The 25,790-nt window shown below is 44.9% G+C and overlaps 1 protein-coding gene across 1 annotated transcript in view; it reads left to right on the plus strand.

Moving 5' to 3' along the window:
- Nucleotides 1-10,971: 10,971 nt before the first annotated feature.
- LNP1 (leukemia NUP98 fusion partner 1) overlaps nucleotides 10,972-25,790 on the plus strand; it is a 308,875-nt gene continuing 294,056 nt past the window's right edge. Inside the window, exon 1 of the mRNA XM_063956236.1 lies at nucleotides 10,972-11,136. Coding sequence (XP_063812306.1) covers nucleotides 10,978-11,136 — 159 coding nt within the window. The 5' untranslated portion in view covers nucleotides 10,972-10,977. The remainder of the gene's footprint in view (nucleotides 11,137-25,790) is intronic.

Here is a 25,790-nt window from a genome sequence, read left to right on the forward strand (position 1 = left end):
ATGCAGATACCATAGGAGAATGTGGAGCCAACCAAGTCCGCGCAATACACACCTTGGCAAGGGCGCACATACTGCGGGCATACATGCCCTCCCACCTAGACCCAGATTCAGGACCGCCCACCCCCAAAATACAAAATCTCGGAGTCAGCATGTCTCTCAATATCCCCGTATGTTCCAGAATCAACCCGACCCCAGCCCAGAACGCCTGCAATGATGGACATTCCCATAAAAGGTGCCAGAAGGATCCTCCAGCAGCCCCACATTTGGGACAAACGGCAACACTACCAAACCCAAATCTGGCCAGCCTATTTGGCATCATATATGATCTGTGCAAAATAAAGAGTTGTATCTGTTGGAACCGTAGTGATTTGGTGACCTGGCTTGAGTTCCCCAGTGCAACCTCCCAATCCTCCACATCTATGGGGCCCAAGTAACACTCCCAGTGCTCCCGAAGGTTCGAGAGCGGGCCTGCATGAATTGTTTTAAGAAGGTACGAGTAAGTGAAGGAGATCACCTTGACTCGACCCAGTGACTGCAAAAAGGTCTTTATGGGGAAGGGGAGGAGCACTGGGGGAGAATCCCCGAACTGTGATTGCAAGGCGTGCCTGAGCTGTAGAAATCTATAATAGTAAGAGTTCGGGAGACCAAACTCCTCCTTTAGTTGCTGAAACTATTTCATTGTACCATCGATATACAGCTGGGATATTAAAGTTATGGAATACGGAGCCCACACTGCCCCACCCTCCAAAGGGGAGTATCCGGGTCTACACTATCATACCCGAGCAGACCCTTCAAAGCTAGCCAGATCTTCATGGCCTGAAAAACAATAGGAGGCGAGAATCTAGAAGGACTCCCTCCCACCATAACCTGCGCTGGGGAGAGATCCGGATAGTAACACCTAAGAAACGCCCAGTATAAAGCAGCATCCTCCCCTCCTCTGAGCCAAATACTGATATATGACAACTGAGCCACATAGTAATATAGTTGGAAGTGAGGCAAGGCCAAGCCTCCATCAACTTTTTGTCTGGTGAGGGTAGTTAATTTTATTCTAGGCCTTTTATTGGCCCAGATCAGGGACGTTAATATGCTATTTAATTTCCTAAAGAAGGCCGGAAAGATGTACACAGGGGATTGCGAGAGAACATACAATAGTTTGGGCAAAACTACCATTTTAATAAGGCTAACCCTACCCGTCAATGTCAGCGGGAGTTTACACCAAGCTCTTGACTTGCGTACAATCAGCTGTATAAGTGGGTCAAAATTCAAGGGTATAAAGTCCGAAGGATCGTTAGTAACTTGGACCCCAAGGTACTTAAACTGGCCTGTCCAGTATAGCGGCAGGGAGAGCCTCGGGACCTGGGGAGGAGAGCCCATAATGGGCATTATAAATGATTTGGACCAGTTTATGCGAAGACCAGAAAAGCCACCAAATTTCTCTATGACCTGCAACACAATAGGCATATCCCCCACGTAATCATGGAGGAATAACAACAGGTCATCTGCATAAAGGGCTATTTTGTCGGTGCATGAACCCGTATCAACTCCCCCAATGTCTGGGTGCGATCTAACCAAGCAAGCCAGAGGCTCGATGGCTATGGCAAACAAGGCAGGAGAAAGGGGGACAACCCTGTCTGGTGCCCGTGTCAAATTAAAGGAGGAAGAAATGTAGCCGTTGCCCAAGACCCTGGCGAGTGGACTTTGATATAGCAATTTGATCCATTGTATAAAATTAGGGCCGAAGCCCATACATTTCATGACTCCCCACAGGTAGGACCATTCGACGCTGTCGAATGCCTTAGCCGCATCCAGTGAGACCACAACCGCGTCCGAGGGGAAGTCATGAGGAGCCTGCAAAATAGTGTACAGCCTGCGCAAATTAATGGACGTGGAATTCCCCAGCATGAAGCCGGATTGATCCGGATGTATTATAGGACTTCAAGAGATTGGGGTCCCTACCGGGCTTTGGGAGCACTATAATAATGGCCTCGGACATTGAGGGAGGAAGTTGATTAGTGGTAAATATATCAGCATACATCTCATGCAACTTAGAGCCAAAGAACTGTATGTACTGTTTGTACAGCTCAGTGGGAATTCCGTCACTTCCCGGAGACTTGCCACTGGGAGACCCCTCCACTGCCGCCGTCACCTCCTCCAAAGTCAAAGGCGCATCCAAAACGTCCCTAGCCTCGGGGGGAAAGTTTGGGAAGGGGTATATTTGTCAGGTACAGGTCTAAGTCCTCCATGTAGCATGTCAGCTGAGTATCATAAACCTCTTTAAAGTATGAGAGGAACATCTGCGCAATGTCAGGGGTGTTATCTACTGTGGAGCCATCCGGACCAGACATCTGCACTATCGTAGTCCCAGATCGGTCATAATGCACCAAATGGGCCAGTAAACTACCTGGTCTGTCCGCCTGCATATAGATATTAGTAGCCCTAAACAAAAGGGAGCGTGCATTTTTATACGAAAGGTGAGCCAACCAGGCCTCCTGAGCTAACAGCCAACGAGCCTTTAGTGCAGAGGTGCCCTCAGCCAGATAGCGGGTCTCCAGATCCCTGCACTCAGATTCAAGCTGTCTCTCCGTCGCCCTACACGCCATCTTGCAGGCAGCAATTTTGCCAATCAGTGTACCACGTAAATAAGCTTTGAATGTATCCCATACAACCGGTGCCGGGGCCGAGCCCACATTATCCGCAAAAAAACCCTCCCAAAGGGACATTAAATCCGGGCAGACGCCCAGCTGGGCCAACCAAGACAGATGCAACCTCCAGTATGACTGTCCCCTCCGGCACTCCCCATCCAGAGACAGCATCAGGGGCGAGTGGTCAGACACCCACTGTGCCTCGTAGTGAACATCCGTTATACTAGGTAAGAGCTCAGGTGAGACCAAGGCCAGGTCAATTCTGGAGAAGGAGCCATACGTACTGGAGAAGCAGGAGTATTGCCGAAGCGTAGGATACCGAGCCCTCCAGACATCCACCCATTGCATACTATCTAGAAATCTGCAAACTTAGATTTAGATGTAGACGGGCCGCCCCCCGCCCCTGAATCCCGAGAAGACCTCCATCTGTCCAGAGAGACATCCAACACATTATTAAAGTCCCCCAGACAAATGACAGGAGTATGAGGGGAAGAAGCAATAAATGAGGCGGCCTTCTGCAGGACATCATACGAGAATGGGGGAGGAACATATACAGACAACAGGAAGAAATTACGGGAGTTCAATTTACATTCTAGAAACACAAACCTACCATATGGGTCCGTATTTACCGTGACCAATTCAAACTGTACAGTCCTCTTTATCATGACCGACACCCCTCGGGAAGAGGAGGAGTGAGAGGAATGATATGCCCAGCCCACCCAAGGCCTGCGGAGCAACAGCAGTCTATTTCCCTCTAAATGAGTTTCACTCAGGCAAATAATGTTCGGGCCATATTTCTTAATCATTTTAAATACTAGGGATCGCTTTACTTTATTATTAATGCCCCGGACATTCCACGCCAAGATTTTTAAGGGAGACATGACGACCAGTGTACCATCCGGGACACATTACTCATAGATTCTATAAGGTGAAAAAGAAGTCCCATTATCAACACTATCCGGGCGTCTACCCGCCCGTACAGCGCTCCACCCCTGAAACCATATCGTCCGCAGGCCCCAGGTCCCAAGCCAAACCCCATGAAATAGCACAACATCACCTCACAGTTTGACAAACAAATATATAGAAAACAAAAATCGGAAAAAAAAAAAAAAAATTACACAGAAACAAACAGCAGCTCCATAACATCCCCCCTCCCCGTATACCTCCCCGAACTGTGGCATACACATATCCCTACCAGAACTCTACCCCTGGAGATCCGAAAGCCTACGGCAATGCTATGCGCGGCATACAGATCCAAAACAACCCCAACACAAAAAACCTATGCGTACATATAACTCTACACAGCAAAGTCCAGAACCACTAAACAAGAGGAAGCTCCCCGGACTTATACTTGCATACTGCAGGTCCATGTAGGAAGGAGACTGGGTGTCAGTCCGGAGCCAGCTGGCGGACACCTGGAGCATATCTGTCCAGCCAGGCAGCCACCTCCCTCGGAGAGCTGAAGAACTTGGTCTCTCCATCCGCCACCACACACAGCCTGGAGGGCAACAGCATCGAATAGGGGAGATTCAGGTCGCGAAGACGTCGCTTGATGGGCAGAAACTGGGCCCGGTCTTTTTGGACGTCTGCTGCAAAATCTGGAAATGCCGACACTCGGACCCCGTTCCGAAGCAGGGGGCCCTTTGCGCGGCCCAGGCGCAAGACAGAGTCCCGGTCTTTATAGTGCAAAAATTTGGCAATAAATGTTCATGGCGGGGTGCCTGGGGGCAAAGGCCGGAAAGGTACCCGGTGAGCCCGCTCCACTGCAAACTGGGAGGTAAAGGTGTCGAAGTCAAAAATATTACATAAAAAGAACATACAAACTACACACATTATGAGTCGCTATACTTGCAAATACGCACAGAGAGCACAGCAAAATATGGTAACACAAGCATTTACATGGACATGCCACAGAGATGGATTCGACACTTATTTCATGCAGTACATAATTATAATAATATCAAGCGCCAGACATCATGATGATTTAAAATTATATAATGAAGTAAGATACACCTGTCATATTTGGTATTTAAACCACCAGATTAATGTGTAGATTCATTTGATACTTGTTATTAAGTTGTAGGACATTGCAACAAATAGTTATGATTAAATGTATGAAAGCTAAAAATAACTTTTATTAGGTAGCGGACAGGAAACTCAGGCCAGCCCCTTTGGACGTCCCCAAGGCTGAACCTGTTCAGCACACGAATAGACTAGTGACTCATCATGAATGAGAAAGTCCCCTCCCCCAAAAACTAGATAACACATTGCTGATCACACAGGAGGTCAGTTGCTGTTTTGTCTCAGAGGATGATGGAGTTGCTTCTACACCAGTTCCTGCATGATTTTACAGAGAGAGAGAGTGATATGGAGAGACGAATTTATATAACTTAAGGATAATGGTATTGTATGCTGGCCTGTAACTGTATGTTTTAACTGCTTACTGTGTGAGTTGTAACCATGTAACTATAGGTATACTGTACATTGTAATATATTGAATCCATATCCTTTTAATAACAAATACATACATCAATGAGCTTTGGAACTCAGATAATGTGTGGGTGTATTGTTTTCTCTTATGGGATGCAGTGTTTTGCGATGTACAGCGCACATTCATGGCAAATGGTAATAAGATGTGCAGGCGTCTACAATATATATTAGAGCGGGCATTTTAAATATTTGTAAGGAAACAATTTAGCATTCACAAAGGATTCAGCGCCATATGCCTCTTTCAGCCAGGACTCCAGGAAATCGTCAGGATGTGCCCCCTCCTCCTTTTCAGGCAAGCCCATGAATCTCACATTATTTCTGCGAAGTCAACCCTCCATATCCAGGAGTTTAGTTTGCAGTGTCGAGACTTGCTGTGTAACCGCAGATACAGACCGCTGCAGAGGGCCGCTGAGGTCCTCCAGATTAGAGACCCATGTCTCCACCAGAGACATTTTTAACACCAACCAAAGATCACTCATTAACATGGAAAATAAAAATTGTGGCTAGTATTTACTAATTAGAGTCTGACATTTTACTATTGCAGTTTAGAAAATGAAAGCAAACCACTGGGTGCTATGGACAATACTACCTTATTCCTTTGCACCAGTTTTCATAACTGTACCACCTGCCATCAATTGTAGGTTTCAGGGGTTTTTCTACACATACTGGGCCTTTTTCTAAATCGGATGTACAGTAAGTCCAAAAGTGAGCGCTTCTTGTGATTATCAGCTGACTGTGCCTGCTCCACAAGAAGCAATTGCAGTCCCCAGGCGCTGCACCATGCATGTGCACCTTAATGGAGGATACGAGAGCGACCATATTGCTCTTTGCGTGGCTCTGTGAAATGAACGCTTCCGGTTGGCAACTGGGCCGGTAAGATGCAGCTCATGGGTGTCCCATGGGCATGTAGCCAGAATTCCATGCTTGGTTGATGCGTGAATGTGGAGATGGGATACATTTTTCTAGTGCCAGTGCTAATCATGAATTTTTTGTACCAAGCATACGCTGGGTGTAAGTGCCAATACTAATAATGACCTTTTGTGCCAAGCATGGGCTGGGTGTAAGTGGCAATACTAATAATTATTACCTTTTGTGCAAAGCATGGGGGTGTAAGTGGCAATACTAATAATTACCTTTTGTGCAAAGCATGGGGGGTGTAAGTGGCAATACTAATAATTACCTTTTGTACAAAACATGGGGGTGTAAATGGCAATACTAATAATTACCTTTTGTGCAAAGCATGGGGGTGTAAGTGGCAATACTAATAATTACCTTTTGTGCAAAGCATGGGGGGTGTAAGTGGCAATACTAATAATTACCTTTTGTACAAAACATGGGGGTGTAAGTGGCAATACTAATAATTACCTTTTGTGCAAAGCATGGGGGTGTAAGTGGCAATACAGGTTGAGTATCCCTTATCCAAAATGCTTGGGACCAGAGGTATTTTGGATATCGGATTTTTCCGTATTTTGGAATAATTGCATACCATAATGAGATATCATGGTGATGGGACCCAAGTCTAAGCACAGAATGCATTTATGTTACATATACACCTTATACACACAGCCTGAAGGTCATTTTAGCTAATATTTTTTATAACTTTGTGCATTAAATAAAGTGTGTCTACAGTCACACAATTCATTTATGTTTCACACACACCTTATACACACAGCCTGAAGGTCATTTAATAAAATATTTTTAATAACTTTGTGTATTAAACAAAGTTTATGTACATTGAGCCATCAAAAAACAAAGGTTTCACTATCTCACTCTCACTCAAAAAAGTCCGTATTTCGGAGTATTCCGTATTTCGGAATATTTGGATATGGGATACTCAACCTGTACTAATAATTACCTTTTGTACAAAACATGGGGGTGTAAGTGGCAATACTAATAATTACCTTTTGTGCAAAGCATGGGGGTGTAAGTGGCAATACTAATAATTACCTTTTGTATAAAACATGGAGGTGTAAGTGGCAATACTAATAATTACCTTTTGTACAAAACATGGGGGTGTAAGTGGCAATACTAATAATTACCTTTTGTGCAAAGCATGGGTGTGTAAGTGGCAATACTAATAATTACCTTTTGTATAAAACATGGAGGTGTAAGTGGCAATACTAATAATTACCTTTTGTACAAAACATGGGGGTGTAAGTGGCAATACTAATAATTACCTTTTGTGCAAAGCATGGGTGTGTAAGTGGCAATACTAATAATTACCTTTTGTATAAAACATGGAGGTGTAAGTGGCAATACTAATAATTACCTTTTGTGCAAAGCATGGGGGTGTAAGTGGCAATACAGGTTGAGTCTCCCTTATCCAAAATGCTTGGGACCAGAGGTATTTTGGATATGGGATTTTTCCGTATTTTGGAATAATTGCATACCATAATGAGATATCATGGTGATGGGACCTAAATCTAAGCACAGAATGCATTTATGTTTCATATACACCTTATACACACAGCCTGAAGGTCATTTTAGCCAATATTTTTTTATAACTTTGTACATTAAACAAAGTGTGTCTACATTCACACAATTCATTTGTGTTTCATATACACCTTATACACACAGCCTGAAGGTCATTTAATAAAATATTTTTAATAACTTTGTGTATTAAACAAAGTTTGTGTACATTGAGTCATCAAAAAACAAAGGTTTCACTATCTCACTCTCACTCCAAAAAGTCCGTATTTCGGAATATTCCGTATTTCGGAATATTTGGATATGGGATACTCAACCTGTACTAATAATTACCTTTTGTGCAAAGCATGGGGGTGTAAGTGGCAATACTAATAATTACCTTTTGTGCAAAGCATGGGGGTGTAAGTGGCAATACTAATAATTACCTTTTGTGCAAAGCATGGGGGTGTAAGTGGCAATACTAATAATTACCTTTTGTGCAAAGCATGGGGGTGTAAGTGGCAATACTAATAATTACCTTTTGTGCAAAGCATGGGGGGTGTAAGTAGCAATACTAATAATTACCTTTTGGGCCAAACACGGGGAGGGAGGAAGTGTAAGTGCTATGGGTGATCTATTCTACAAAGCATGGGCTGGGTATTAATGTCAATGCCAATAATGAAATTTTGTACCAAGCATGGGGTGGGGAAGGGGTGGGGGTAAGTTCTAGTGCTAAAAATGATCTTATCTACCAAGCATGGGCTGGGAGTAAGTGCCAATACTAGTGATGATACATTGTACCAAGCATGGGGAGTGTAAGTGCCAATACTAGTGATGATATATTGTGCCAAGCATGGGGGGTGTAAGTGACAATACTAGTGATGATATATTGTGCCAAGCATGGGGGGTGTAAGTGACAATACTAGTGATGGTATATTGTGCTAAGCATGGGGGGTGTAAGTGACAATGCTAATGATGATACATAGGGGGTTATTCCGAGTTGATCGCTAGCTGCCGTTGTTCGCAGCGCAGCGATCAGGCTGAAAATCGGCAATTCTGCGCATGCGTATGGTGCGCACTGCGCACACGCGACGTACAAAAGCCAATGCAGTTTTACACAAGGTCTAGCGACGCTTTTCAGTCGCACTGCTGGCCGCAGAGTGATTGACAGGAAGTGGGTGTTTCTGGGTGGTAACTGACCGTTTTCGGGGAGTGTGTGTAAAAACGCAGGCATGCCAGACAAAAACGCAGGAGTGGCTGGGGAAACGGAGGAGTGGCTGGCCGAATGCAGGGCGTGTTTGTGACGCCAAAACAGGAACTAAACAGACTGAAGTGATCGCAAGGTAGGAGTAGGTCTGCAGCTACTCTGAAACCGCACATTTTTTTTGTAGCAGCGCTGCGATCCTTTCGTTCGCACTTCTGCTAAGCTTAGATACACTCCCAGAGGGCGGCGGCCCAGCGTCTGCACTGCTGCTAAAAGCAGCTAGCGAGCGAACAACTCGGAATGAGGGCCATTGTACCAAGCATGGGCTGGGTGAAAGTGCCAATACTAATAATGACCTTGTGTGCCAAGCATGTGGAGAGGGTGTAGGTGCCAATACTAATAATGACCATGTGTGCCAAACATGTGAGGATGGTGTAAGTGGCAATACTAATAATGACCTTGTATGACAAGCATGTGGAGTGTAAGTGTCAATACAAATAATGGCCTTTCGTACCAAGTATGGGGAAGGGGGGGGGGGGTGTAAGTGGCAATACTAATAATGACCTTTTGTACCAAGCATGGGCTGGGTATTAGTTCTCTGACCCTACCTGCCTGCTGTCTGCAATGGGTAATTTGGAAAGGGAGAGGCAGCGGGGTAAAGAGTACCCCCCCCCCCCCCCCCTATCTCAGCGACACTGGGTAGGTGACCAGTGTTTAGCCAGTGACAGGATTACGGGAATGTTTGACTGAGGTGACTGCTGGGACCACAATTGCCACTGTTTTGTGCCATCCTGACAATTTGATGAATAAATTACAGCCCAGTGGTTCAGCAAAAACCTAAGTGGATATTCAATCATTACCGTATGTGCCACAGTAGTAAATCCGACAGCCACGGACCTCCGCTTATGTTGGCACTTAGCGTCTGTCTCCTACACCCTCCCCCTCAACACACAAAACTGCAGACCTGTCTAACACTGGTCGCCTTGGGAAGCAGAGAGCGCCAAGCTGATGATTCTATGGGCAGCTGGGATAGCCTGAGGGAACCGGAACCACAAACATAAGTATTATCCCACTGCCCCCAGGCCATTGTTTTTTGAATCCCGCTATACCCAGGATTTAGTCATTGCAATCCCAAGTATTTTTGGGACTCAAAAACATCCAGGATCCCTAACTGTGTGAGATAGGCACAACTGTGTCTGTAAAAGTATGCTGAGTATTTGTGTGTTATATCCCTGCAGTGCAGAGTGCATAATCTAAGTTTTGGTGCCTCATATATTCATAAATATCTGGGCCTGTGGTGGTAAAGCATGCGTACATTTTTCAGAAGTAATGTGCTTGGGAAAATATGTACTTTCGCACTTATACAGAGGTGTGTGCATCTCGAGATGCTCCCGCCGCTTGGTATTCTACAAGTCATCATCATTAACTTTTATTACACCCGCCCTAGACTAGGTACAATTTATACAGGTGGTAGCCATATATGCTGCATACAACTCTGTAACAGCCCCAATATCAGTACGCTAAGCACCTGTCATCTGAATTTGACTGAGCCACTAAAAAGTGTCATTGCTGATTATGTTCTGAGCCAGATTATTTTTTATGCCTATTAATAACACATAAATCGAGCGAGGAAGAAGGGAAGAGGGGCTGCTGTTTGCCTCTGAGCAGCACGTTTCATATGAAGTTTTATTTAGAACGCCAGTAATAGCTGTCACAGCGGTCGGGCACTCATAGGCGCCTGTTAAACCTCCATAACAACTCTGCCAGTTTCTGGCAATTGTCAATACGTCCATTCCAATTTTCATAGCTGCTGCCTCATTGAAATCACAGCACATACTGTACCTTGAAGGCATGTTCTTGTCTGCTTAACTTGACAGCTATCGACAGTCAGATGCAGTGGGCAGCAGGGACGCTGGACCAAACAATGCACTTGCAGTTAGCACCCTTTAGGCTGTGTGACTTTGGAATCAATGTAATGGAAAGATTAAAAGACCTCTCCCAGCCCCTCTGATAAATAGATTACAAGGGATTGGCTTATATAAAGACTGTGGCTAGAACTGCTGCTTTGTTGTTTTTTTTTCCCCCCCTCCTTAAAGTCAGCTTAAGAGGGGGCTGGTTTGAAATAATCTAAACCTTTTGCTAGCTAGCAGCTCTGTAGTTGTCAGGGACAAACTACAAGTTATCCTGGCCTTTCACGGTGCTGGTGGGAGATTCCCCGCTTTGGGACAGTCCTACATGGATTACGAGGAGGACGATGATGACATCCTCTTCGCCAAATGGATGAGTAGTTATTGGGGTCACAAAGGGATTGGTGAGAATGAAAAAGATGGCAGGAGCCACAAGAAGCGCCAGTCTAGTGCCCTTTCGGAAAGGAGAGCATCCCTTCCTTGCCCGGTATGTGCAGCCTATGCTTTCTTAAATAGAAATATCACACCACAATGTCCAGGGAGTTAGCACTTTAAATCTTTATGTGAAAAAGTTACTGACAAACTAGATATGTAACTCATTACTTATGAGGCAAGGCAGGCAAGGCTTTTACTACACATCTAACAAGCCCCAACATCTGATCATTGTACTTAGATCTCCCTTCACTTTAAATTAGGACATGCAAGTTACCTAAAGTTTTCTCAGGCCATTAAATCCACCCCATACCTCCTTTCGGGTCACAAATTAAATAAAACGGTTATACTGTAGGAACCTATAGCAAATTATCCTGTTGAAGCCTGAGGAAGATATGTATTATGTGAGTTTAGGTGGTGAATAATGAGATTGTTTTAGGAAGACCAGTCTACATGGTTAATTGTATTTCATTTGATATCTTATCTATCACATGCATATTGGAATTCCTAATCTTCTACCACAATTGCAGGGAAGATATAACATGTATATATAATAATATTGTCTTATTTTTCATTCAATTTCCATCTCAGACTATGTTCTGAATATTTTATTCTCAATCCCTCTCCTGAACTGTAAATCCCTCGTTGCCACACTTCTATCACAACAAGCTACATACAGCAGCCTCGGCTGAAAAGCACTGTATTTACATTTTGAACGTTTTCTTTGATGTGTGTTTTATTTCATCTAAGATACAACCACACAAAACAGTAAGACCCCAATTATCGATAGTCGATGTACCAAGGACAAGAAAGAAAGACCCTTTGTTGGCGCACTCGTTAAGAACCATATGTTAATTAAAACCTAACTTTTAATTGCAACCATATAAAAACCTTTTTAACAAAACTATTTAATAAGCCCTTTGTTCACTATACCATGCAAAATTACAGATTCATTTCGTTTACATGTACGTGAAAAACAGACAATCTGAAAATATAGATTAACTAGGGCAAATATGACCTGATATGCAGCAGGATACCAGTCACACCCTACATTAGGGAATTTAAAATGCAGCGCCCTCAAAAAATATATATATTATATATACAGTACTCAGTAGATTGAAAAATACTTGCAAGTTCACAATTCAGACCAACAAATTCTAATGGTAATAAATATGAGAGTAGAAAAAGACAGAAGTAAGAAAATGTATGAATCTGCTGTCGTTAAGTTTTTATATGGTTGCAATTAAAAGTTAGGTTTTAATTTACATATGGTTCTTAACGAGTGCGCCAACAAAGGGTCTTTCTTTCTTGTCCTTGGTACATCGACTATCAGTAGTATTTTACTGTACCCTGGTGCACCACCAACTAAGTATAACTGGCAATATTAGCATTTAGAATATTTACAGTTGGTTTCATTAATATAACACTAATCTTTGCTCTGATTGTTTATTGGTGCGGAAACATACTGTACTATAATGAGACCCCAATTATCATAAGATGTGTAGTATAAATATCATTGGCATGCAGTGCTTTTTTTTTCTTTTCATTTATCATGGAAGCAATGAATATCACTGCGCTATGGCAAAAAATAAATATGAATAGCACCCGTTTCACTTTTTTGAGATCATCTTTCTCTATGAGGCGTTTGCAAAGAGCTCATTATCACTTGCAGCAGGCATGAAATATTTATTTATCTCTTCAACTGAGCGCTCGTCTTATTTGGGGTGCTGGGAATTTCACACCTCCACTATCATGGGGATGGTATCGGGATTTCACACCTCCACTATCATGGGGATGGTATCGGGAGGCCGGCGTTTGGGATCCCGGAGGTCACCATACAGACCCCAGGATCCCAACCGCCAAAATGTCATCAGGAGGAGGGGGGGGGGGGGGGCAGTGGGCTTGGTGGCTCACTGTGCTCTCCGCAGGTTGGGTGGACACCCACGAGTGTCAATAGTCCCTGTTAGTCAGCATGCATTTGTGGCACTTATGTACAGTTGAACGCAAATCAGTTTTGCAGATGGACTTTGTGTGTTTGTGAATTGCATATGCCACAGAGCATAGGGGACGTAACTGCAGGTGTTGCTGAGTCGTACTCAGCTCAGTAGTATGTCCACTTGCGGCGGGAAGGAGTGTGACTACTAGTAATGGGGCATATGCATGTTCAGAGAACGCATGTCAAGCATGCTATCGGAAATGTGGGCTACGCATGTCGGTTTTTAGACAGATTTCTTGCACCAGAGATAGGGCTGGTGCAAGGGCACAGGGATAATGATGATAATGAAACAAGCAAATAAATAAATAAAAAATAAATAGAGGCAGTGCGGTCACATAGATGTATACAACTCATGTATTTGTGTTCTACTCTGCATTGTTCCTCCCTGTGTGTCCCCGTGCTGGTTATTTATATTGCACATTGCCATTGTCATTTCATTGATTTTAGTGCAAATATGAGGTAGCCAAGTTTTGTGCTCCTTTGCACTTTTCCTGTAATGAATAAATGAATCAATTATTTTGCAAAATGTATTATTGTATAAAAGTAAACTTAATTTACACTCAAGATGATTAAATGAAGTGTATATATATATATATATATACAGGTTGAGTGTCCCCAGTGGCGGTTCTTGCCACGGGCAAGCGGTACTTTTGCCCGGGGCGCCGCCTTCCGGAGGGCACTGGCGCCATCTGGAGGGCGCCGCACCAGGGCAAGAACCGCCACTGTGCCCCCCGCAGTGCCCTGCTGTGCCCCCCGCTTGGAAGGGAACCAGACGCGTAGCGTCTAGTTTCCCTTCATTGAGAGGACCTTAGTTGTGCGGTGCGCGATGACGTCATCGCGCACCGCACAACAAAGGTCCTCTCCATGAAGGGAAACTAGACGCTACGGTCTAGTTTCCCTTCGTCTAGAGGACCTTTGCTGTGCGATGCGCGATGACATCATCGCGCACCGCACAGCACAGTGGCACAGACACTAGGGGTCATAATTGACCTCTAGTGTCTACGCTGTTCTATGGGAGAGACGTAATAACGTCTCTCCCATAGATCGAAGAGGAGAGCAGAAGAGCGGCGCCGCCGGCGGAGGGGGTCTGGATCAGGAACGGGGATGGTAAGTATACTTTTTATTTCTTTTTCTTTTTTCTTTCAGCGCGTTGACCACGCCCCCTATTGAAGCCACGCCCCCCATATTTTGCCCGGGGCGCCACAAAACATAGAACCGGCCCTGAGTGTCCCTTATCCAAAATGCTTGGGACCAGAGGTATTTTGGATATGGGATTTTTCCGTATTTTGGAATAATTGCATACCATAATGAGATATTATGGCAATGGGACCCAAGTCTAAGCATAGAGTGTATTTATGTTTCACATAAACCTTATACACACAGCCTGAAGGTAATTTTAGCCAATATTTTTAATAACTTTGTGTATTAACCAAAGTTTGTGTACATTGAGCCATCAGAAAACAAAGGTTTCAATATCTCACTCTCACTCAAAAAAGTCCGTATTTCGGAATATTCCGTATTTCGGAATATTTGGATATGGGATACTCAACCTGTATATAGTGATGTGCACCGGAAATTTTTCGGGTTTTGTGTTTTGGTTTTGGATTCGGTTCCGCGGCCGTGTTTTGGATTCGGACGCGTTTTGGCAAAACCTCAACGAAAATTTTTTGTCGGATTCGGGGTGTTTTGGATTCGGGTGTTTTTTGGATTCGGGTGTTTTTTTCAAAAACCCCTAAAAAACAGCTTAAATCATAGAATTCGGGGGTCATTTTGATCCCATAGTATTATTAACCTCAATTACCATAATTTCCACTCATTTCCAGTCTATTCTGAACACCTCACAATATTATTTTTAGTCCTAAAATTTGCACCGAGGTCGCTGGATGACTAAGCTAAGCGACCCAAGTGGCCGACACAAACACCTGGCCCCTCTAGGAGTGGCACCGCAGTGTCAGACAGGATGGCCGATTTAAAAAATAGTCCCCAAACAGCACATGATGCAAAGAAAAAAAGAGGCGCACCAAGCTGGCTGACTAAGCTAAGCGACACAATTGGCCGACACAAACGCCTGGCCCATCTAGGAGTGGCACTGCAGTGTCAATCAAGACAGGATGGCACTTCCAAAAAATTGTCCCCAAACAGCACACGATGCAAAGAAAAAAAGAGGCGCACCAAGGTGGCTGTGTGACTAAGCTAAGCGACACAAGTGGCCGACACAAACACCTGGCCCATGTAGGAGTGGCACTGCAGTGTCAATCAAGACTGGATGGCACTTCCAAAAAATTGTCCCCAAACAGCACATGATGCAAAGAAAAAAAGAGGCGCACCAAGGTGGCTGTGTGACTAAGCTAAGCGACACAAGTGGCCGACACAAACACCTGGCCCATCTAGGAGTGGCACTGCAGTGTCAGACAGGATGGCCGATTTAAAAAATAGTCCCCAAACAGCACATGATGCAAAGAAAAAAAGAGGCGCACCAAGGTGGCTGTGTGACTAAGCTAAGCGACACAAGTGGCCGACACAAACACCTGGCCCATCTAGGAGTGGCACTGCAGTGTCAATCAAGACTGGATGGCACTTCCAAAAAATTGTCCCCAAACAGCACATGATGCAAAGAAAAAAAGAGGCGCACCAAGGTGGCTGTGTGACTAAGCTAAGCGACACAAGTGGCCGACACAAACACCTGGCCCATCTAGGAGTGGCACTGCAGTGTCAATCAAGACAGGATGGCACTTCCAAAAAATTGTCCCCAAACAGCACATGATGCAAAGAAAAATGAAAGAAAAAAGAGGTGCAAGATGGAATTGTCCTTGGGCCCTCCCACCCACCCTTATGTTGTATAAACAGGACATGCACACTTTAACGAACCCATCATTTCAGCGACAGGGTCTGCCACACGACTGTGACTGAAATGACTGGTTGGTTTGTGCCCCCACCAAAAAAGAAGCAATCAATCTCTCCTTGCACAAACTGGCTCTACAGAGGCAAGATATCCACCTCATCATCATCCTCCGATTCCTCACCCCTTTCACTGTGTACATCCCCCTCCTCACAGATTATTAATTCGTCCCCACTGGAATCCACCATCTCAGGTACCGTGTACTTTCTGGAGGCAATTGCTGCTGGTGAATGTCTCCACGGAGGAATTGATTATAATTCATTTTGATGAACATCATCTTCTCCACATTTTCTGGAAGTAACCTCGTACGCCGATTGCTGACAAGGTGAGCGGCTGCACTAAACACTCTTTCGGAGTACACACTGGAGGGAGGGCAACTTAGGTAGAATAAAGCCAGTTTGTGCAAGGGCCTCCAAATTGCCTCTTTTTCCTGCCAGTATACGTGCGGACTGTCTGACGTGCCTACTTGGATGCGGTCACTCATATAATCCTCCACCATTCTTTCCATGGTGAGAGAATCATATGCAGTGACAGTAGACGACATGTCAGTAATCATTGGCAGGTCCTTCAGTCCGGACCAGATGTCAGCACTCGCTCCAGACTACCCTGCATCACCGCCAGCGGGTGGGCTCGGAATTCTTAGCCTTTTCCTCGCACCCCCAGTTGCGGGAGAATGTGAAGGAGGAGCTGTTGACGGGTCACGTTCCGCTTGACTTGACAATTTTCTCACCAGCAGGTCTTTGAACCCCTGCAGACTTGTGTCTGCCGGAAAGAGAGATACAACGTAGGTTTTAAATCTAGGATCGAGCACGGTGGCCAAAATGTAGTGCTCTGATTTCAACAGATTGACCACCCGTGAATCCTGGTTAAGTGAATTAAGGGCTCCATCCACAAGTCCCACATGCCTAGCGGAATTGCTCTGTTTTAGCTCCTCCTTCAATGTCTCCAGCTTCTTCTGCAAAAGCCTGATGAGGGGAATGACCTGACTCAGGCTGGCAGTGTCTGAACTGACTTCACGTGTGGCAAGTTCAAAGGGTTGCAGAACCTTGTACAACGTTGAAATCATTCTCCACTGCGCTTGAGTCAGGTGCATTCCCCCTCCTTTGCCTATATCGTGGGCAGATGTATAGGCTTGAATGGCCTTTTGCTGCTCCTCCATCCTCTGAAGCATATAGAGGGTTGAATTCCACCTCGTTACCACCTCTTGCTTCAGATGATGGCAGGGCAGGTTCAGGAATGTTTGGTGGTGCTCCAGTCTTCTGTACGCGGTGCCTGAATGCCGAAAGTGGCCCGCAATTCTTCGGGCCACCGACAGCATCTCTTGCACGCCCCTGTCGTTTTTTAAATAATTGTGCACCACCAAATTCAATGTATGTGCAAAACATGGGACGTGCTGGAATTTGCCCAGATGTAATGCACGCACAATATTGCTGGCGTTGTCCGATGTCACAAATCCCCAGGAGAGTCCAATTGGGGTAAGCCATTCTGCGATGATCTTCCTCAGTTGCTGTAAGAGGTTGTCAGCTGTGTGCCTATTCTGGAAAGCGGTGATACAAAGCGTAGCCTGCCTAGGAACGAGTTGGCATTTGCGAGATGCTGCTACTGGTGCCGCCGCTGCTGTTCTTGCTGCGGGAGGCAATACATCTACCCAGTGGGCTGTCACAGTCATATAGTCCTGAGTCTGCCCTGCTCCACTTGTCCACATGTCCGTGGTTAAGTGGACATTGGGTACAACTGCATTTTTTAGGACACTGGTGAGTCTTTTTCTAAGGTCTGTGTACATTTTTGGTATCGCCTGCCTAGAGAAATGGAACCTAGATGGTATTTGGTACCGGGGACACAGTACCTCAATCAAGTCTATAGTTGCCTCTGAATTAACGATGGATACCGGAACCACGTTTCTCACCGCCCAGGCTGCCAAGGCCTGAGTTATCTGCTTTGCAGCAGGATGACTGCTGTGATATTTCATCTTCCTCGCAAAGGACTGTTGGACAGTCAATTGCTTACTGGAAGTAGTACAAGTGGTCTTCCGACCTCCCCTCTTGGATGACGATCGACTCCCAGCAGCAACAGCAGCAGCGCCAGCAGCAGTAGGCGTTACACTCAAGGATGCATCGGAGGAATCCCAGGCAGGAGAGGACTCGTCAGACTTGACAGTGACATGGCCTGCAGGACTATTGGCTTTCCTGGGGAAGGAGGAAATTGACACTGAGGGAGTTGGTGGTGTGGTTTGCAGGAGCTTGGTTACAAGAGGAAGGGATTTAGTGGTCAGTGGACTGCTTCCGCTGTCACCCAAAGTTTTTGAACTTGTCACTGACTTATGATGAATGCGCTGCAGGTGACGTATAAGGGAGGATGTTCCGAGGTGGTTAACGTCCTTACCCCTACTTATTACAGCTTGACAAAGGCAACACACGGCTTGACACCTGTTGTCCGCATTTGTGTTGAAATAATTCCACACCGAAGAGCTGATTTTTTTTGTATTTTGACCAGGCATGTCAATGGCCATATTCCTCCCACGGACAACAGGTGTCTCCCCGGGTGCCTGACTTAAACAAACCACCTCACCGTCAGAATCCTCCTTGTCAATTTCCTCCCCAGCGCCAGCAACACCCATATCCTCATCCTGGTGTACTTCAACAGTGACATCTTCAATTTGACTATCAGGAACTGGACTGCGGGTGCTCCTTCCAGCACTTGCAGGGGGCGTGCAAATGGTGGAAGGCGCAAGCTCTTCCCGTCCAGTGTTGGGAAGGTCAGGCATCGCAACCGACACAATTGGACTCCTCTTGGGGATTTGTGATTTTGAAGAACGCACAGTTCTTTGCTGTGCTTTTGCCAGCTTAAGTCTTTTCTTTTTTCTAGCGAGAGGATGAGTGCTTCCATCCTCATGTGAAGCTGAACCACTAGCCATGAACATAGGCCAGGGCCTCAGCCGTTCCTTGCCACTCCGTGCAGGGCCGGCGCTACCATTAGGCAGCTTTAGGCAGCTGCCTAGAGCGCCGGCCGCTGGAGGGCGGCACTTAGCAGCACAACTAGGAATGAGTGACCGCCACTTTCCCCGCAACCCACAGCACCGATTTGTTTAAAAAATTTTAATCAGAGGCAGAAGCCGCCCGCTCCTCGACAGAAGCAACCGCCCGCCCCGCGCCATCTGCAGCGCACTATGGACTCGGAGCCGGCGGCAGCAGCAGGAGCAGTGGCAGTGCCTCCCCGCCAGCAGCAGCCGCCCGCCCCTCACCAGCAACAGCCGTCCCTCCTCATCAGCTGCTGTGCACTATGGAGCCGGCAGCAGCAGCAGTGTCTCTCTGCTAGCAGCAGCGCTAACCGGGCGGCACCATAAGCCGGAAAATGGTGGCAGCAGCGGGAACAGTAACGCCTCCACAGCATCCTGGCCAGCGGTAAGATTCCGCCCCTTTGGTGTGATCGTGGGGCACCCGGAGTAGTGGATGCCTAGAGTCACACCCTGGGGAAGTGGTAGTGGGTAAAGTATGCTCGGGGGGGGGGGGGGGGGAGGGGGGGGATTGGATTTATGAACAGTATGTATGGAGCCATTATGTATATGGATTTTTGTATGGAGACAGTGTACATATGTGCGTATGCATGGAGGCAGTGTATGGATGTATGTATGGAGGCAGTGTATGTATATATATATGTACATATGGAGGCAGTGTGTGTATGTGTATGTATATATATATATATATGTGTACGTATGGAGGCAGTGTATGTACGTACGTACGTACGTACGTACGTACGTACGTAGGCAGTGTATGTATGTATGCAGGCAGTGTATGGATGTATGTATGTATGCGAGTCAGTGTATGTATGTATGTATGTATGAGAGAGTCAGTGTATGTATGTATGTATGTATGTATGAGAGAGGCAGTGTATGTATGTATGTATGTATGTATGAGAGAGGCAGTGTATGTATGTATGTATGTATGTATGTATGAGAGAGGCAGTGTATGTATGTATGTATGTATGTATGTATGAGAGAGGCAGTGTATGTATGTATGTATGTATGTATGAGAGAGGCAGTGTATGTATGAGAGAGTCACTGAATGTATGTATGTATGAGAGAGGCAGTGTATGTATATACTGTATGTATGTATGTATGTATGTATGTGTGTGTGTATGTATGAGAGAGTCAGTGTATGTATGTATGTATGTATGTATGTATGAGAGGCAGTGTATGTATATACTGTATGTATGTATGTATGTATGAGTCAGTGTATGTATGTATGTATGTATGTATGTATGTGTGTATGTATGAGAGAGTCAGTGTATGTATGTATGTATGTATGTATGTATGAGTCAGTGTATGTATGTATGTATGTATGTATGTATGTGTGTATGTATGAGAGAGTCAGTGTATGTATGTATGTATGTATGTATGTATGAGAGGCAGTGTATGTATATACTGTATGTATGTATGTATGTATGAGTCAGTGTATGTATGTATGTATGTATGTATGAGAGAGGTAATGTACTGTATGTATGTATGTATGTATGTATGAAAGTCACTGAATGCATGTATGTATGTATGTATGTATGTATGAGAGAGTCAGTGTATGTATGCATGTATGTATGTATGAGAGAGGCAGTGTATGTATGAGAGAGTCACTGAATGTATGTATGAGAGAGGCAGTGTATGTATATACTGTATGTATGTATGTATGTATGTATGAGAGAGTCAGTGTATGTATGTATGTATGTATGAGAGAGGCAGTGTATGTATGAGAGAGTCACTGAATGTATGTATGTATGAGAGAGGCAGTGTATGTATATACTGTATGTATGTATGTATGTATGTATGTATGTATGTATGTGTGTGTGTATGTATGAGAGAGTCACTGAATGTATGTATGTATGAGAGAGAGAGTGTATGTATATACTGTATGTATGTATGTATGTATGTGTGTGTGTATGTATGAGAGAGTCAGTGTATGTATGTATGTATGTATGTATGTATGAGAGGCAGTGTATGTATATACTGTATGTATGTATGTATGTATGAGTCAGTGTATGTATGTATGTATGTATGTATGAGAGAGGTAATGTACTGTATGTATGTATGTATGTATGAAAGTCACTGAATGCATGTATGTATGTATGTATGTATGTATGTATGAGAGAGTCAGTGTATGTATGCATGTATGTATGTATGAGAGAGGCAGTGTATGTATGAGAGAGTCACTGAATGTATGTATGAGAGAGGCAGTGTATGTATATACTGTATGTATGTATGTATGTATGTATGAGAGAGTCAGTGTATGTATGTATGTATGTATGAGAGAGTCAGTGTATGTATGTATGAGAGGCAGTGTATGTATATACTGTATGTATGTGTGTATGTATGAGAGAGTCAGTGTATGTATGTATGTATGTATGTATGTATGAGAGAGGCAGTGTATGTATGAGAGAGGCAGTGTATGTATATACTGTATGTATGTATGTATGTATGTATGTATGTATGTATGAGAGAGTCAGTGTATGTATGTATGTATGTATGAGAAAGGCAGTGTATGTATGTATGTATGAGAGGCAGTGTATGTATATACTGTATGTATGTATGTATGTATGTATGTGTGTATGTATGAGAGAGTCAGTGTATGTATGTATGTATGTATGAGAGAGGCAATGTACTGTATGTATGTATGTATGTATGTATGAGAGTCACTGAATGTATGTATGTATGTATGTATGTATGTATGTGAGAGTCAGTGTATGTATGTATGTGAGAGTCACTGACTGTACGTACGTACGTACGTACGTACGTACGTACGTACGAGAGAGGCAGTGTATGTATATATGTATATATATATGTATGAGAGACAGAATGAAATAGAAAGAGAGATGTGTGTGTGGCAGAAATAAAGGGAGATAATATATATGTAAAAGAGAGCGAGAACGAGAAAGACAGAGAAAAAGTAGAGAGATGTGAAGGAATGAGAGAGTATGAATGTATATATGAGAGAGGCAGTGTATGGATATGTATGTGTGTATGAGAGACGAATGAAATAGAAAGATAAGCAGCTGGGTAGGGTACCAGGATCTGGGAAGGGGGTCCCACTAAGTGTAGCTATCGTATAATTAAGGACGTCTTTGAGCGATACATCCGTGTTGCACTCAGGGCCGGTTCAAGGGCGCTCTGCGCCCCGGGCAGGAAATGGGGCGTGGCCTAATACAGGGGGCGTGGTCAATTACGCCCCCTGTACATTAAAAGCGCCGCTTGAATGCTGAGCGGTGCGCGATGACGTCATCGCGCACCGCACAGCAAAAGGTCCTCTCCACGAAGGGAAACTAGACGCTATGAGTCTAGTTCCCTTCGTAGAGAGGACCTTTGCTGTGCGGTGCGCGATGACGTCATCGCGCACCGCTTAGCAAAGTTACTCTCCAGGAAGGGAAACTAGACGCATAGCGTCTAGTTCCCTTCAGGAGGCGGACGGGGACGGCAGCGGAGGCGGACAGGGACACAGCGGGCAGCAGTGGCGGATCTTGCCACGGTGCGGCGCCCTCCGGATGGCGCCAGCGCCCTCTGGAAGGCGGCGCTCCGGGCAAAAGTCCTGCTTGCCCGTGGCAAGATCCGCCACTGGTTGCACTCAATGTAGTCAGATGGCTGGGAAATGTATAAGACGCCGCCTATGAACTTTCACCTTAGTGACTGGGAAAGCGAGTAACTGATGATGTTGTGGGGCAGTAGGCAGACATTTTGCCTAGGGTGCCAAGAAACCTTGCACCGGCCCTGACTCCGTGTCGTAAATGGCATATTGGCAAGTTTACGCTTCTCCTCAGACGCTTTTAATTTTGATTTTTGGGTCATTTTACTGAACTTTTGTGTTTTGGATTTTACATGCTCTCTACTATGACATTGGGCATCGGCCTTGGCAGACGACGTTGATGGCATTTCATCGTCTCGGCCATGACTAGTGGCAGCAGCTTCAGCACGAGGTGGAAGTGGATCTTGATCTTTCCCTTTAACCTCCACATTTTTGTTCTCCATTTTTTAATGTGTGGAATTATATGCCAGTATCAATAGCAATAGCCTACTACTATATTTACTGCGCAAAACTAAAATGCACCACAGGTATAGAATGTAGATGGATAGTATACTTAATGGATGACGAGTGACGACACAGAGGTAGGTACAGCAGTGGCCTACCGTACTGCTATAAGTATATATATAGTATACTGGTGGACACTGTCAGCAAACTGCAAAACTAAAATGCACCACAGGTATAGAATGTAGATGGATAGTATACTTAATGGATGACGAGTGACGACACAGAGGTAGGTACAGCAGTGGCCTACCATACTGCTATAAGTATATATATATATATATAGTATACTGGTGGACACTGTCAGCAAACTGCAAAACTGTCTAAAATGCACCACAGGTATAGAATGTAGATGGATAGTATACTTAATGGATGACGAGTGACGACACAGAGGTAGGTACAGCAGTGGCCTACCGTACTGCTATAAGTATATATATATAGTATACTGGTGGACACTGTCAGCAAACTGCAAAACTAAAATGCACCACAGGTATAGAATGTAGATGGATAGTATACTTAATGGATGACGAGTGACGACACAGAGGTAGGTACAGCAGTGGCCTACCGTACTGCTATAAGTATATATATATATATATATATATATATATATATATAGTATACTGGTGGACACTGTCAGCAAACTGCAAAACTGTCTAAAATGCACCACAGGTATAGAATGTAGATGGATAGTATACTTAATGGATGACGAGTGACGACACAGAGGTAGGTACAGCAGTGGCCTACCGTACTGCTATAAGTATATATATATATATATATATATATATATATAGTATACTGGTGGACACTGTCAGCAAACTGCAAAACTGTCTAAAATGCACCACAGGTATAGAATGTAGATGGATAGTATACTTAATGGATGACGAGTGACGACACAGAGGTAGGTACAGCAGTGGCCTACCGTACTGCTATAAGTATATATATAGTATACTGGTGGACACTGTCAGCAAACTGCAAAACTAAAATGCACCACAGGTATAGAATGTAGATGGATAGTATACTTAATGGATGACGAGTGACGACACAGAGGTAGGTACAGCAGTGCACTCTGCACTGTACTCCTCCTATATAATATTAATTATACTGGTGGTCCCCAGTCCCCACACAATAAAGCAGCACACTGAGCACAGATATGGAGTGTTTTTCAGGCAGACAACGTATACTGGTGGTCACTGCCAGCAAAACTCTGCACTGTTCTCCTGCTATAGCTGCTCCCCAGTCCCCACAATTAAGCAGTGTGAGCACTCAGCACAGATATATTATGCAGCACACTGAGCACAGATATGGTATGGAGCGTTTTTTTTCAGGCAGAGAACGGATAAAAACTGGTGGTCACTTATCAGCAAAACTCTGCACTGTACTCCTCCTAACAGCTGCTCCCCAATCCTCCCCACAAATAAGAAATAAAGTAAACCAATCAACTTCTACAATAAACGGAGAGGACGCCAGCCACGTCCTCTCCCTATCATCTCCAATGCACGAGTGAAAATGGCAGGGACGCGCGGCTGCTTATATAGAATCCGAGTCTCGCGAGAATCCGACAGCGGGATGATGACGTTCGGGCGCGCTCGGGTTAGCCGAGCATGGCGGGAAGGTTCTAACCTGCCTCGGACCCGTGTGAAAAAGGTGTATATATATACTTTTTTTTTTTATAACGCGCCCATAATTTTATTGCGATTGACATAAACACTTCTTTAAGATAGATTACCACTAAAATAACGACACACTAAAATAACGACACGGACACGGTTAGCTGTAGTTAAAGGTCAGACGATATTTATTGATCGCTGACCTGTTCTTTAAACTATAATTGTAATTGAATTGATTTTATATTGGAGGATGGCAAAGGAAAAGTCGCTACCAGGCACCAGCTCCAGTCATTTAGATTGAAACACAAAAACTGAGTAGGGGACTAAACCACAACACCGCCTCCTCCTTGCATAACCCGCATTGTGCAGGACTCACCACTCTGGCAAACGTTCGGTTCCCGCAGAGGAACGTCTAAATGTCCAACCGCTAGGTAAGGACACACCTGCCGTCCTTCTAAAGAGGGTGCCCCACAATGACCACTTATGCCCATCTGACCGCTGGTTGGTAGCAACTTCCTGTCACAAAGGTTTAACAAACCGCCCCGCCATCCAAACCAATAAAAACCAGGAAAACAAGATCGCTAACGGAAAGGACCAAAACCCCCTTTAAGAAAACCCGAAAACTCCAGCCGGAAAAGACGAACCCCATCCTCCTTGTAGAACTGCCGCTGACGCAGTACAAGCAGAGGATGCCTGACAACTACTCCACCTAAAAGCCGTAACAACAATGAAACAGCAGAATTACCATCTGGCGGGCTTTCTCAATAGCTGAGAAAAGCACCGCCCTCTCCAATGAAAAAACGCTGGACTAATCGACCACCCAAAACGGATCTCCGACCAGTGACAACGTGGCCCATGAAATCAGCCTTAATGAACAAATTGAGGTAGATGTTGTCGACGCGACCCCTATAAGCGCCGCCCAAAACGCAGGACAATACCGCCAGGACGACCCCAACTATGCTCACGGTGGCAAAGGAGCTGTTCAAATACCCCTCAGTATCCCTTAACCACGGACACCCAACCAACAAACCACCCTGACCAAAACATCAGCTATTCTACGCGCCAAGGAATGCCCTGCCGCCCAAAACCTGTAAGAGTGGCCAACCAGCCACTCCTGTTCAAACCATTGACGGCTGCAAAAGAAAAACA

This window comes from Pseudophryne corroboree, chromosome 2, assembly GCF_028390025.1.
Source record: "Pseudophryne corroboree isolate aPseCor3 chromosome 2, aPseCor3.hap2, whole genome shotgun sequence".
NCBI classification, from domain to species: domain Eukaryota; kingdom Metazoa; phylum Chordata; class Amphibia; order Anura; family Myobatrachidae; genus Pseudophryne; species Pseudophryne corroboree.